The 15993-nt window shown below is 54.8% G+C and overlaps 1 protein-coding gene and 1 long non-coding RNA gene across 2 annotated transcripts in view; both read right to left on the bottom strand.

The window, feature by feature from the left end:
- TRAPPC10 (trafficking protein particle complex subunit 10) overlaps positions 1-15785 on the bottom strand; it is a gene marked incomplete at its 5' end in the record, with an annotated part of 46635 nt that extends 30850 nt beyond the window's left edge. Inside the window, 3 exon segments of the mRNA XM_040334160.1 lie at positions 3441-3637; positions 13833-13968; positions 15704-15785. Of these exon segments, the coding sequence (XP_040190094.1) occupies positions 3441-3637; positions 13833-13968; positions 15704-15785 (415 nt within the window).
- Positions 2083-3061, bottom strand: LOC120921645. The gene is made up of 3 exons (XR_005744922.1): positions 3004-3061; positions 2620-2796; positions 2083-2227 (listed from the first exon to the last, which is right to left on the bottom strand). It is a non-coding gene; the product is annotated as an uncharacterized LOC120921645 (long non-coding RNA).
- Positions 15786-15993: the final 208 nt, after the last annotated feature.

Genomic DNA, 15993 nt, shown 5'->3' with positions numbered 1-15993 from the left:
ACCTACCACACCTACCCATCCATAGAGCCTCATATACCACACCTACCCAACCACAGAGCCTCACCTACCACACCTACCCAACCACAGAGCCTCATATACCACACCTACCCAACCACAGAGCCTCATATACCACACCTACCCAACCACAGAGCCTCATATACCACACCTACCCAACCACAGAGCCTCACCTACCACACCTACCCAACCACAGAGCCTCATATACCACACCTACCCAACCACACCTACCAACCAACCATAGAGCTTCACCTACCACACCTTACCAACCACAGAGCCTCATATACCACACCTACCCATCCACAGAGCCTCATATACCACACCTACCCATCCACAGAGCCTCATATACCACACCTACCCATCCATAGGGCCTCATATTGCACACCTACCAACCACAGAGCCTCATATACCACACCTACCAACCACAGAGCCTCATATACCACACCTACCCAACCACAGAGCCTCATATACCACACCTACCCAACCACAGAGCTTCACCTACCACACCTACCCATCCACAGAGCCTCATATACCACACCTACCCAACCACAGAGCCTCATATACCACACCTACCCAACCACAGAGCCTCATATACCACACCTACCCAACCACAGAGCCTCATATACCACACCTACCCAACCACAGAGCCTCATATACCACACCTACCAACCACAGAGCTTCATATTCCACACCTACCCAACCACAGAGCCTCATATAACACACCTACCCAACCACAGAGCCTCACCTACCCATCCATAGAGCTTCAGATACCACACCTACCCATCCATACAGCCTCACCTACCACACCTACACAACCACAGAGCCTCACCTACCACACCTTACCAACCACAGAGCCTCATATTCCACACCTACCCAACCACAGAGCCTCATATACCACACCTACCCAACCACAGAGCCTCATATTCCACACCTACCAACCTATCAGCCACAGAGCCTCACCTACCACACCTACCCAACCACAGAGCCTCATATACCACACCTACCCAACCACAGAGCCTCATATACCACACCTACCCAACCACAGAGCCTCATATACCACACCTACCCAACTACAGAGCTTCATATACCACACCTACCCAACCACAGAGCCTCATATACCACACCTACCCAACCACAGAGCCTCATATTCCACACCTACCAACCTATCAGCCACAGAGCCTCACCTACCAACCATAGAGCTTCACCTACCACACCTACCCAACCACAGAGCCTCATATTCCACACCTACCCAACCACAGAGCCTCATATACCACACCTACCCAACCACAGAGCCTCATATACCACACCTACCCAACCACAGAGCCTCATATACCACACCTACCCAACCACAGAGCCTCATATACCACACCTACCCAACCACAGAGCCTCATATACCACACCTACCCAACCACAGAGCCTCATATACCACACCTACCCAACCACAGAGCCTCATATACCACACCTACCCAACCACAGAGCCTCATATACCACACCTACCCAACCACAGAGCCTCATATACCACACCTACCCAACCACAGAGCCTCATATACCACACCTACCCAACCACAGAGCCTCATATACCACACCTACCCAACCACAGAGCCTCATATACCACACCTACCCAACCACAGAGCCTCATATACCACACCTACCCAACCACAGAGCCTCATATACCACACCTACCCAACCACAGAGCCTCATATACCACACCTACCCAACCACAGAGCCTCATATACCACACCTACCCAACCACAGAGCCTCATATTCCACACCTACCCAACCATAGAGCCTCATATACCACACCTACCCAACCACACCTACCAACCAACCAACCATAGAGCTTCACCTACTACACCTTAACAACCACAGAGCCTCATATACCACACCTACCCATCCACAGAGCCTCATATACCACACCTACCCAACCACACCTACCAACCAACCAACCAACCATAGAGCTTCACCTACCACACCTACCCAACCACAGAGCCTCACCTACCACACCTACCCAACCACAGAGCCTCACCTACCACACCTACCCAACCACAGAGCCTCATATTCCACACCTACCCAACCACAGAGCCTCATATAACACACCTACCCAACCACAGAGCCTCACCTACCCATCCATAGAGCTTCAGATACCACACCTACCCATCCATAGAGCCTCACCTACCACACCTACCCAACCACAGAGCCTCATATACCACACCTACACAACCACAGAGCCTCACCTACCAACCATAGAGCTTCACCTACCACACCTACCCAACCACAGAGCCTCATATACCACACCTACCCAACCACAGAGCCTCATATACCACACCTACCCAACCACAGAGCCTCATATACCACACCTACCCAACCACAGAGCCTCATATTCCACACCTACCCAACCACAGAGCCTCATATACCACACCTACCCAACCACAGAGCCTCATATTCCACACCTACCCAACCACAGAGCCTCATATACCACACCTACCCAACCACAGAGCCTCATATACCACACCTACCCAACCACAGAGCCTCATATACCACACCTACCCAACCACAGAGCTTCACCTACCACACCTACCAACCACAGAGCCTCATATTCCATACCTACCCAACCACAGAGCCTCATATTCCACACCTACCCAACCACAGAGCCTCATATAACACACCTACCCAACCACAGAGCCTCACCTACCCATCCATAGAGCTTCAGATACCACACCTACCCATCCATAGAGCCTCACCTACCACACCTACCCAACCACAGAGCCTCATATACCACACCTACACAACCACAGAGCCTCACCTACCAACCATAGAGCTTCACCTACCACACCTACCCAACCACAGAGCCTCATATACCACACCTACCCAACCACAGAGCCTCATATACCACACCTACCCAACCACAGAGCCTCATATACCACACCTACCCAACCACAGAGCCTCATATTCCACACCTACCCAACCACAGAGCCTCATATACCACACCTACCCAACCACAGAGCCTCATATTCCACACCTACCCAACCACAGAGCCTCATATACCACACCTACCCAACCACAGAGCCTCATATACCACACCTACCCAACCACAGAGCCTCATATACCACACCTACCCAACCACAGAGCTTCACCTACCACACCTACCAACCACAGAGCCTCATATTCCATACCTACCCAACCACAGAGCCTCATATACCACACCTACCCAACCACAGAGCCTCTTTTTTTACACCTACCAACCAATGAGCTTCACCTACCCACCAACCATAAAGATTCACGTACCACACCTACCCACCAACCTCAGAGCTCCACCAACCAGAGTTTCCCATACCCCACCCACCAACCTCAGAGCTTCAGCCCTACCTCTCACCTAGCATAACCCTTAAGCACTTACTACTTATCTAGCAGGAATCTGCCCTCACCTGTCGCTCTGCTTGTTACAGAAGTCACTACGGATCTTGTCTGCGATGGAGGTCCGCGGGAGGATGTTGGTTTTGTTCTTCTTCTTCGCTTCACTCTCAATGACCACAATCAGCCAGTCGGTGGAGCCGTGAGCCCGCAGAGCGTTCTGCCACTTGGTGATGTCATCCTTGGTGGAGGCTTTATATACCTCTGTGTCCTGAGCGGAGGAGGCAACTCATTAGGGAACATTTTACATACCGACCGATCTTCTACATATACATTTCCCCTATAGAGAGTCAGAGATCCTCCCATATACCAGTATACAGTCCTCCTGTATATACACAGCTCACCCCCCCCCATATACCAGTATACAGACCTCCTGTATATACACAGCTCACCCCCCTGTATACAGAGTCAGAGATCCTCCCATATACCAGTATACAGACCTCCTGTATATACACACCCCCTATATACCAGTATACAGACCTCCTGTATATACACACCCCCTATATACCAGTATACAGACCTCCTGTATATACACACCCCCTATATACCAGTATACAGACCTCCTGTATATATACACCCCCTATATACCAGTATACAGACCCCTTGTATACACAGCTCACACCCCTATATACCAGTATACAGACCTCCTTCATATACACACACCCCCTATATACCAGTATACAGACCTCCTGTATATACACAACTCACCCCCCCCCCTATATACCAGTATACAGACCTCCTGTATATACACACCCCCTATATACCAGTATACAGACCTCCTGTATATACACACCCCCTATATACCAGTATACAGACCTCCTGTATATACACACCCCCTATATACCAGTATACAGACCTCCTGTATATACACACCCCCTATATACCAGTATACAGACCTCCAGTATATACACACCCCCTATATACCAGTATACAGACCTCCAGTATATACACACCCCCTATATACCAGTATACAGACCTCCAGTATATACACACCCCCTATATACCAGTATACAGACCTCCTGTATATACACACCCCCTATATACCAGTATACAGACCTCCAGTATATACACACCCCCTATATACCAGTATACAGACCTCCAGTATATACACACCCCCTATATACCAGTATACAGACCTCCTGTATATACACACCCCCTATATACCAGTATACAGACCTCCAGTATATACACACCCCCTATATACCAGTATACAGACCTCCTGTATATACACACCCCCTATATACCAGTATACAGACCTCCAGTATATACACACCCCCTATATACCAGTATACAGACCTCCTGTATATACACACCCCCTACATACCAGTATACAGACCTCCTGTATATACGCAGCTCTCCATACAGATCCAGGCTCGGTATGGAGGTAATAATGACGCAGTCTGCGCCTTTATACATCAAGTGACGCTAAGAGTACGTCACTGCCAAATCCTGCGTCCCCTCGCCCCTCCCCCCACCCTGACCTCACAGGAGACTCCTGACCCCTACGACCCGAAGTGCGGGAATCCCAGAGACGCGGCCCACCCCGGTGTGGGAAACTCGGATACACAGAGAGGCGACACAGATTACCGCTGGAGGTTCTTCCCGAGATCCTCCATAGACTGCATTACATGGGGTGACACCCGGACATAGAAGAGATAGGACCGGGGGGGTCTCATGTCCCCCGGGGGGGGGCTTATAGAACCAGTAATCAGAGGGAGGCCCAGTACAGGATTCTTCTACACGTCCCCCTTCCACTACAAATCTGAAGAACAGGAGATTTCCTGGTTTTAGCCTAGTGGGGGCGCCACATAAAAAAGTCCCCACTCATCTGAACACGTGGGGCGTCTTAGAACCGACATTCTTCTCATTTTGTGGGAATCTCATTTTTTGACACATTTCTACAAAAGTGAAAGGAGGGGGATGGAAAAGAGGGGGGATGGAAAAGAGGGGGGATGGAAAAGAGGGGGGATGGAAAAGAGGGGGGATGGAAAAGAGGGGGGATGGAAAAGAGGGGGGATGGAAAGGAGGGGGGATGGAAAAGAGGGGGGATGGAAAAGAGGGGGGATGGAAAGGAGGGGGGATGGAAAGGAGGGGGGATGGAAAGGAGGGGGGATGGAAAAGAGGGGGGATGGAAAGGAGGGGGGATGGAAAGGAGGGGGGATGGAAAGGAGGGGGGATGGAAAAGAGGGGGGATGGAAAAGAGGGGGGATGGAAAAGAGGGGGGATGGAAAAGAGGGGGGATGGAAAGGAGGGGGGATGGAAAGGAGGGGGGATGGAAAGGAGGGGGGATGGAAAGGAGGGGGGATGGAAAGGAGGGGGGATGGAAAGGAGGGGGGATGGAAAAGAGGGGGGATGGAAAAGAGGGGGGATGGAAAGAGGGGGGATGGAAAGGAGGGGGGATGGAAAGGAGGGGGGATGGAAAGGAGGGGGGATGGAAAGGAGGGGGGATGGAAAGGAGGGGGGATGGAAAGGAGGGGGGATGGAAAAGAGGGGGGATGGAAAGGAGGAAAGGAGGGGGGACGGAAAGGAGGGGGGGACGGAAAGGAGGGGGGACGGAAAGGAGGGGGGGACGGAAAGGAGGGGGGGACGGAAAGGAGGGGGGGACGGAAAGGAGGGGGGGACGGAAAGGAGGGGGGGACGGAAAGGAGGGGGGGACGGAAAGGAGGGGGGGGACACGGAAAGGATGGGGGGACACGGAAAGGAGGGGGGACGGAAAGGAGGGGGGACGGAAAGGAGGGGGGGACGGAAAGGAGGGGGGACGGAAAGGAGGGGGGACGGAAAAGAGGGGGGATGGAAAAGAGGGGGGATGGAAAAGAGGGGGGATGGAAAGGAGGGGGGATGGAAAAGAGGGGGGATGGAAAAGAGGGGGGTGGAAAAGAGGGGGGATGGAAAGGAGGGGGGATGGAAAGGAGGGGGGATGGAAAGGAGGGGGGATGGAAAAGAGGGGGATGGAAAGAGGGGGATGGAAAGGAGGAAAGGAGGGGGGATGGAAAAGAGGGGGGATGGAAAAGAGGGGGGATGGAAAAGAGGAAAGGAGGGGGGACGGAAAGGAGGGGGGGACGGAAAGGAGGGGGGACGGAAAGGAGGGGGGGACGGAAAGGAGGGGGGGACGGAAAGGAGGGGGGGACGGAAAGGAGGGGGGGACGGAAAGGAGGGGGGACGGAAAGGAGGGGGGGACGGAAAGGAGGGAGGGGCGGAAAGGAGGGAGGGGCGGAAAGGAGGGGGGGGGGGGGGGAAAGGAGGGGGGGGGCGGAAAGGAGGGGGATGGAAAGGATGATTTGGGGGCGATATCTGCAGATGGGGGGCGATGTTGTGAGTGGCCTTGTATGTTGTGGTTAGCATTTTGAATTTTACACGGTGGGGGAGGGGGAAGACCAGTGAAGGGATTGTCAGAGAGGAGCAGCAGTATTCATAATAGACTGAAGGGGGGAGGAGCCTGTGTAAGGGGCGGGCATTAAGGAGAGAGTAGCGGTAGTCAAGGTGGGAAATAATCGCGGAGTGAATAAGTTGCATTGTGGGGTCGGATTCTGGAGATGTTGGGGAGGGTAAGGCGGCAGGATTTAGCCAGTGATTGGATGTGGGGAGAAGGAGAGGTCAGAGTCAAGGATTACACCCAGTACCCTGGCATGTGTGGAGGGACCAATGGCTGTGTTGTTGATCTTAATGGTAAAGTCATGGGGGGAGGGGGGGACCATGAAGAAGGAAATATAACAAGCTCAGTTTTAGAAAGATTGAGTTTGAGGAAGTGGTGCGACATCCATACCGATATGTCCTATAGTTTGAGATCTGTGAGGAGATGGAGGGGGGCGAGTGGAGGAGATGGAGGGGGGGGGGCGAGTGGAGAAGAGCTAGAGGGGGGGGGCGAGTGGAGAAGAGCTGGAGGGGGGGGGGCGAGTGGAGGAGATGGAGGGGGGGGGGGGCGAGTGGAGAAGAGCTGGAGGGGGGGGGCGAGTGGAGAAGAGCTGGAGGGGGGGGGGGGCGAGTGGAGAAGAGCTGGAGGGGGGGGGGGCGAGTGGAGGAGATGGAGGGGGGCGAGTGGAGGAGATGGAGGGGGGGGGGGCGAGTGGAGGAGATGGAGGGGAGGGGGCGAGTGGAGGAGATGGAGGGGGGGCGAGTGGAGAAGAGCTAGAGGGGGGGGCGAGTGGAGAAGAGCTAGAGGGGGGGGCGAGTGGAGGAGATGGAGGGGGGGGCGAGTGGAGGAGATGGAGGGGGGCGAGTGGAGGAGATGAAGGGGGGCGAGTGGAAGGGATGGAGGGGGGTGAGTTGAAGGTATGGAGGGGGGTGAGTTGAGGAGATGGAGGGGGGTGAGTTGAGCAGATGGAGGGGGGAGAGTTGAGGAGATGGAGAGATAGATCTCGGTGTCGTCGGGATAGAGGCGATATTGGAAGCCATGGGAGGTTATCAAATGGCCCAGGGAAGAGGTATAGGAGTGAGAATAGGAGGGGCCCAAGGACGGAGCCTGGGGGGGACCCCAGCAGAAGGAGGAAGAGGAGCCAAGGAGATGGAGTTGTAAGTGACACTGAAAGTGCGCTGAGATAGGTAGATAAAGCAGAATCACTGAGGCCAAGGGAGTAAAGTCTGCAGAAGAAGAACCTCATGATGCCTCAGGACAGGTGTCATTTTTGGAGAGACTCGTGACTCGAGACCGATGACACCTCCAGAGAGACCCAAGACACCCCATGATGGTTGACACCTCCAGAGAGACCCAAGACACCCCGTGATGGGTGACACCTCTAGAGAGACCCAAGACACCCCGTGATGGATGACACCTCTAGAGAGACCCAAGACACCCCGTGATGGATGACACCTCCAGAGAGACCCAAGACACCCCGTGATGGATGACACCTCCAGAGAGACCCAAGACACCCTGTGATGGATGACACCTTCAGAGAGACCCAAGACACCCCGTGATGGATGACACCTCCAGAGAGACCCAAGACACCCCGTGATGGATGACACCTCCAGAGAGACCCAAGACACCCTGTGATGGATGACACCTTCAGAGAGACCCAAGACACCCCGTGATGGATGACACCTCCAGAGAGACCCAAGACACCCCGTGATGGATGACACCTCCAGAGAGACTCAAGACACCCCGTGATGGATGACACCTCCAGAGAGACCCAAGACACCCCGTGATGGATGACACCTCCAGAGAGACCCAAGACACCCCGTGATGGATGACACCTCCAGAGAGACCCAAGACACCCCGTGATGGATGACACCTCTAGAGACCCAAGACACCCAGTGATGGATGACACCTCTAGAGAGACCCAAGACACCCCATGATGGATGACACCTCTAGAGAGACCCAAGACACCCCGTGATGGATGACACCTCTAGAGAGACCCAAGACACCCCATGATGGATGACACCTCCAGAGAGACCCAAGACACCCCGTGATGGGTGACACCTCTAGAGAGACCCAAGACACCCTGTGATGGATGACACCTCTAGAGAGACCCAAGACACCCCGTGATGGATGACACCTCTAGAGAGACCCAAGACACCCTGTGATGGATGACACCTCCAGAGAGACCCAAGACACCCTGTGATGGATGACACCTCCAGAGAGACCCAAGACACCCCGTGATGGATGACACCTCCAGAGAGACCCAAGACACCCCGTGATGGATGACACCTCCAGAGAGACTCAAGACACCCCGTGATGGATGACACCTCCAGAGAGACCCAAGACACCCCGTGATGGATGACACCTCCAGAGAGACCCAAGACACCCCGTGATGGATGACACCTCCAGAGAGACCCAAGACACCCCGTGATGGATGACACCTCCAGAGAGACCCAAGACACCCCGTGATGGATGACACCTCCAGAGAGACCCAAGCCCCCCGTGATTGACGATCTATCAGGACAGATGACATCGGCAGTGTGCTTCTGTACCTTTCTCATCAATTGGCATGAACTGATAAAACTGCCCTTCTGTTAATTTTGTGGGAATCTCATTTGATTGGCCAATTATTGACAAAATTCCACATAAGTGACAATAACCAAAACAAACAGATATTTGAAGAAACATCTCACAGACCATCAAGACTTCCTGCCGGTATTTCTACTAAATATATTGTAATATTTTCTGTGGAGAAATCATAATTTTGGTTCATTTTCGCGTCCAGTATGAAAGCGCCTTACAGCCCATATGTGACAGTCTGATGGAGAATACAGGGTGAGTAACAGTGTCCAGCAGAAGATCTTCTCTTCCATGATACATTCCACATGGATCTGAGGTATTACACACGTGTATCAATGTCCTGCTACTTACTGTGTAACCAGAACATTTCTGGAGACACCAATTATTTCTCAGGATACATATCACTGGAGAGAACTGTGATATCCAATTATGTACGATATCCCGAGAGAGACCCATGTTGTCTCAGGATGGACATCTCCGGAGGGACACATTGCTCAGGTTGGAGAACACCCCCGGAGAGACCCAGGATGGATGAAAGCTGTAGAGACATTCCTCAGGGTGTATGAAATCTGGAGAGACCCAGGACCCAGGATTCCTCAGGACAGATGAAAGCTGTAGAGACATCCCTCAGGTTGGAGAACACCCCCGGAGAGACCCAGGATTCCTCAAGATGGAAGACATCTCCGGAGAGACCCAGGATTCATCAAGATGGAAGACATCTCCAGAGAGACCCAGGATTCCTCAGGATGGAAGACATCTCCAGAGAGACCCAGGATTCCTCAAGATGGAAGACATCTCCAGAGAGACCCAGGATTCCTCGAGATGGAAGACATCTCCAGAGAGACCCAGGATTCCTCAAGATGGAAGACATCTCCAGAGAGACCCAGGATTCCTCAGGATGGAAGACATCTCCAGAGAGACCCAGGATTCCTCAAGATGGAAGACATCTCCAGAGAGACCCAGGATTCCTCAGGATGGAAGACATCTCCAGAGAGACCCAGGATTCCTCAAGATGGAAGACATCTCCAGAGAGACCCAGGATTCCTCAGGATGGAAGACATCTCCGGAGAGACCCAAGATTCCTCAGGATGGAAGACATCTCCGGAGAGACCCAGGATTCCTCAGGATGGAAGACATCTCCAGAGAGACCCAGGATTCCTCAAGATGGAAGACATCTCCGGAGAGACCCAGGATTCCTCAGGATGGAAGACATCTCCGGAGAGACCCAGGATTCCTCAAGATGGAAGACATCTCCGGAGAGACCCAGGATTCCTCAAGATGGAAGACATCTCCAGAGAGACCCAGGATTCCTCAAGATGGAAGACATCTCCGGAGAGACCCAGGATTCCTCAGGATGGAAGACATCTCCAGAGAGACCCAGGATTCCTCAGGATGGAAGACATCTCCAGAGAGACCCAGGATTCCTCAAGATGGAAGACATCTCCAGAGAGACCCAGGATTCCACAGGATGGAAGACATCTCCAGAGAGACCCAGGATTCCTCAAGATGGAAGACATCTCCAGAGAGACCCAGGATTCCTCAGGATGGAAGACATCTCCAGAGAGACCCAGGATTCCTCACGATGGAAGACCTCTCCAGAGAGACCCAGGATTCCTCACGATGGAAGACCTCTCCAGAGAGACCCAGGATTCCTCAAGATGGAAGACATCCCTGGAGAGACCCAGGATTCCTCAAGATGGAAGACATCTCCAGAGAGACCCAGGATTCCTCAGGATGGAAGACATCTCCGGAGAGACCCAGGATTCCTCAAGATGAAAGACATCTCCAGAGAGACCCAGGATTCCTCAGGATGAAAGACCTCTCCAGAGAGACCCAGGATTCCTCACGATGGAAGACCTCTCCAGAGAGACCCAGGATTCCTCAGGATGGAAGACATCTCCAGAGAGACCCAGGATTCCTCAAGATGGAAGACATCTCCAGAGAGACCCAGGATTCCTCAGGATGGAAGACATCTCCAGAGAGACCCAGGATTCCTCAAGATGGAAGACATCTCCAGAGAGACCCAGGATTCCTCGAGATGGAAGACATCTCCAGAGAGACCCAGGATTCCTCAAGATGGAAGACATCTCCAGAGAGACCCAGGATTCCTCAGGATGGAAGACATCTCCAGAGAGACCCAGGATTCCTCAAGATGGAAGACATCTCCAGAGAGACCCAGGATTCCTCAGGATGGAAGACATCTCCAGAGAGACCCAGGATTCCTCAAGATGGAAGACATCTCCAGAGAGACCCAGGATTCCTCAGGATGGAAGACATCTCCGGAGAGACCCAAGATTCCTCAGGATGGAAGACATCTCCGGAGAGACCCAGGATTCCTCAGGATGGAAGACATCTCCAGAGAGACCCAGGATTCCTCAAGATGGAAGACATCTCCGGAGAGACCCAGGATTCCTCAGGATGGAAGACATCTCCAGAGAGACCCAGGATTCCTCAGGATGGAAGACATCTCCAGAGAGACCCAGGATTCCTCAAGATGGAAGACATCTCCAGTGAGACCCAGGATTCCACAGGATGGAAGACATCTCCAGAGAGACCCAGGATTCCTCAAGATGGAAGACATCTCCAGAGAGACCCAGGATTCCTCAGGATGGAAGACATCTCCAGAGAGACCCAGGATTCCTCAGGATGGAAGACATCTCCAGAGAGACCCAGGATTCCTCAGGATGGAAGACATCTCCAGAGAGACCCAGGATTCCTCAAGATGGAAGACATCTCCAGAGAGACCCAGGATTCCTCAGGATGGAAGACATCTCCAGAGAGACCCAGGATTCCTCAGGATGGAAGACATCTCCAGAGAGACCCAGGATTCCTCAAGATGGAAGACATCTCCAGAGAGACCCAGGATTCCTCAGGGTGGAAGACATCTCCAGAGAGACCCAGGATTCCTCACGATGGAAGACCTCTCCAGAGAGACCCAGGATTCCTCACGATGGAAGACCTCTCCAGAGAGACCCAGGATTCCTCAAGATGGAAGACATCCCTGGAGAGACCCAGGATTCCTCAAGATGGAAGACATCCCTGGAGAGACCCAGGATTCCTCAGGATGGAGTACACCTCCGGAGAGACCCAGGATTCCTCAAAATGGAAGACATCTCCAGGGAGACCCAGGATTCATCAAGATGGAAGACATCTCCAGAGAGACCCAGGATTCCTCAGGATGGAGGACATTTCCAGAGAGACCCAGGATTCCTCAAGATGGAAGACATCTCCAGAGACCCAGGATTCCTCAGGATAGAAGACATCTCCGGAGAGACCCAGGATTCCTCAGGATGGAAGACATCTCCGGAGAGACCCAGGATTCCTCAGGATGGAAGACATCTCCGGAGAGACCCAGGATTCCTCAGGATGGAAGACATCTCCGGAGAGACCCAAGTCTACTGAAGACAAAATGACATCCTCAGAAAGACTCGTGATGTATCAGGACAGATGACATCTCCAGAGTAGCACACAAGGCCTCCGGACAGATGACATAAAACAAGAAATTGGTCGCACACTGGAACTCCAACTTATCTTGATGTCATCTTTATTGTCAAAGGGTGAGACAAATCCAGGCAATGGTAGACGCGTTTCACAAGCGATAGCCAAGTTGGAGTGCCAGTGTGCGACCAATTTCTTGTTTTAATTATCTTCCACGGTGGTGAGCCGAGGTCTGCACCTGTGATCTACCCTGCACCCGATTCTGCCTGGAGAGGTGTCCTTCTCCTTGCAGATCTGGAGAGTCTCTTGATGTCCGAGGACAGAGGACATCTCTGCAGAGACGCCAGAGGACACCTCTGCAGAGACGCCCGACGACAGAGGACATCTCTGCAGAGACGCCAGAGGACACCTCTGCAGAGACGCCCGACGACAGAGGACACCTCTGCAGAGACGCCCGACGACAGAGGACACCTCTGCAGAGACGCCCGACGACAGAGGACACCTCTGCAGAGACGCCCGACGACAGAGGACACCTCTGCAGAGACGCCCGACGACAGAGGACACCTCTGCAGAGACGCCCGACGACAGAGGACACCTCTGCAGAGACGCCCGACGACAGAGGACACCTCTGCAGAGACGCCCGACGACAGAGGACACCTCTGCAGAGACGCCCGACGACAGAGGACACCTCTGCAGAGACGCCCGACGACAGAGGACACCTCTGCAGAGACGCCCGACGACAGAGGACACCTCTGCAGAGACGCCCGACGACAGAGGACACCTCTGCAGAGACGCCCGACGACAGAGGACACCTCTGCAGAGACGCCCGACGACAGAGGACACCTCTGCAGAGACGCCCGACGACAGAGGACACCTCTGCAGAGACGCCAGAGGACAGATTATATCTCCTGGGAACCCTGATGTCCCAGAACAGACGACATCCCTATACCTCTACATACAATGACCAATGTTGAACATGTAGCTCCCCCCGGTCACTTGCCCTACAACACACATGCTGCACCCCAACATGACTTACACAACATTCAGTCCAGTAGATGTGTAGAAAAGGAAAGGTGAGCAGTGCTTTGTTTCCCTCCTTCGGAAGAAGCTCCTCCTTAAACTGGACAAAATTTGACTCTAGGTGGATCATCTTTGGAGCACGTCCATATGACCTGGAGGGGGAAAAAAAAGAGAGATTTAGGGGTAAAGAGGGAAAGAGCAAACCGTGATGGAGGAGGGGAGATGGTATACAAGAAAGAGAAAGAATATTAAGGATCACAGAAAGGGGAGGAGACAAGAGGGACACAGCGCGGGGGACGGCGGTGAGAGCAGAGGGGGACACAGGGCGGGACAGCGAGAGCAAAGGGGGATGGCAGCGAGAGCAGGGGGGGGGCGGCAGCGCGGGACATCGAGAGCAGGGGGGGGGGGGGGACGGCAGCGCGGGACAGCGAGAGCAGAGGGGGACACAGCGAGAGCAGGGGGGGACAGCAGCGAGAGCAGGGGGGGACAGCAGCGAGAGCAGAGGGGGACAGCAGCGAGAGCAGAGGGGGGCAGCAGCGAGAGCAGAGGGGGGCAGCAGCGAGAGCAGAGGGGGGCAGCAGCGCGGGACAGCAGCGAGAGCAGAGGGGGGCAGCAGCGCGGGACAGCGAGAGCAGAGGGGGGACACAGCGCGGGACAGCGAGAGCAGAGGGGGGACACAGCGCGGGACAGCGAGAGCAGAGGGGGGACACAGCGCGGGACAGCGAGAGCAGAGGGGGGACACAGCGCGGGACAGCGAGAGCAGAGGGGGGACACAGCGTGCAGAGGGGGACACAGCGCGGGACAGCAGCGAGAGCAGAGGGGGGACACAGCGCGGGGCAGCTGCGAGAGCAGAGGGGGGACACAGCGCGGGGCAGCTGCGAGAGCAGAGGGGGGACACAGCGCGGGGCAGCTGCGAGAGCAGAGGGGGGACACAGCGCGGGGCAGCTGCGAGAGCAGAGGGGGGACACAGCGCGGGGCAGCTGCGAGAGCAGAGGGGGGACACAGCGCGGGGCAGCTGCGAGAGCAGAGGGGGACACAGCGAGAGCAGGGGGGGACAGCAGCGAGAGCAGAGGGGGGCAGCAGCGAGAGCAGAGGGGGGCAGCAGCGCGGGACAGCAGCGAGAGCAGAGGGGGACAGCAGCACGGGACAGCGAGAGCAGAGGGGGGACACAGCACGGGACAGCGAGAGCAGAGGGGGGACACAGCGCGGGACAGCGAGAGCAGAGGGGGGACACAGTGCGGGACAGCGAGAGCAGAGGGGGGACACAGCGCGGGACAGCGAGAGCAGAGGGGGGACACAGCGCGGGACAGCGAGAGCAGAGGGGGGACACAGCGTGCAGAGGGGGACACAGCGCGGGACAGCAGCGAGAGCAGAGGGGGGACACAGCGCGGGGCAGCTGCGAGAGCAGAGGGGGACACAGCGCGGCGCAGCTGCGAGAGCAGAGGGGGGACACAGCGCGGCGCAGCTGCGAGAGCAGAGGGGGACACAGCGCGGCGCAGCTGCGAGAGCAGAGGGGGACACAGCGCGGCGCAGCTGCGAGAGCAGAGGAGGACACAGCGTGCAGAGGGGGACACCGCGCGGGACAGCTGCGAGAGCAGAGGGGGACACAGCGTGCAGAGGGGGACACAGGGCGGGACAGCGAGAGCAGAGGGGGACACAGCGCGGGACAGCGAGAGCAGAGGGGGACACAGCGCGGGACAGCGAGAGCAGAGGGGGACACAGCGCGGGACAGCGAGAGCAGAGGGGGACACAGGGCGGGACAGCGAGAGCAGAGGGGGACACAGCGCGGGACAGCGAGAGCAGAGGGGGACTGCGCACCAGATATAAAGCAATAGGTAACCAGCAGACAATATAAATAGAGAGAAGAGGTCAGTAGGGGGCGCTCACCTCCTCCATTCCATGGGCTCTCGGGGCAGTTGCTGAGTCAGGGTGGAATAGACGGAGGTGAACAAGCTCTGGTCTCCGGCACCTGCAGAGTGAGATGAGAATTGGTATTATTATACAGGATTTGTGCAGCACTTCACAACATGACAACAGACAGCTGAGTTACAATACAAATACAGAAGGAATCAGAGAGCCCCGATCCTGAGAGCTTACAATCTAAAGGAGGGTTAAGCGATACAAAAAAACAAAAAAAGGTAATAGCTGTAGGGGACGGGCTGATGGAGAAATAAAAG

The sequence above is a fragment of the Rana temporaria genome (genome assembly GCF_905171775.1).
Source record: "Rana temporaria chromosome 2 unlocalized genomic scaffold, aRanTem1.1 chr2k, whole genome shotgun sequence".
In the NCBI taxonomy this organism is placed as follows: Eukaryota; Metazoa; Chordata; class Amphibia; order Anura; family Ranidae; genus Rana; species Rana temporaria.
Note: the sequence above shows the minus strand (reverse complement) of the source record. Positions and strands in the feature narration are given on the sequence as shown.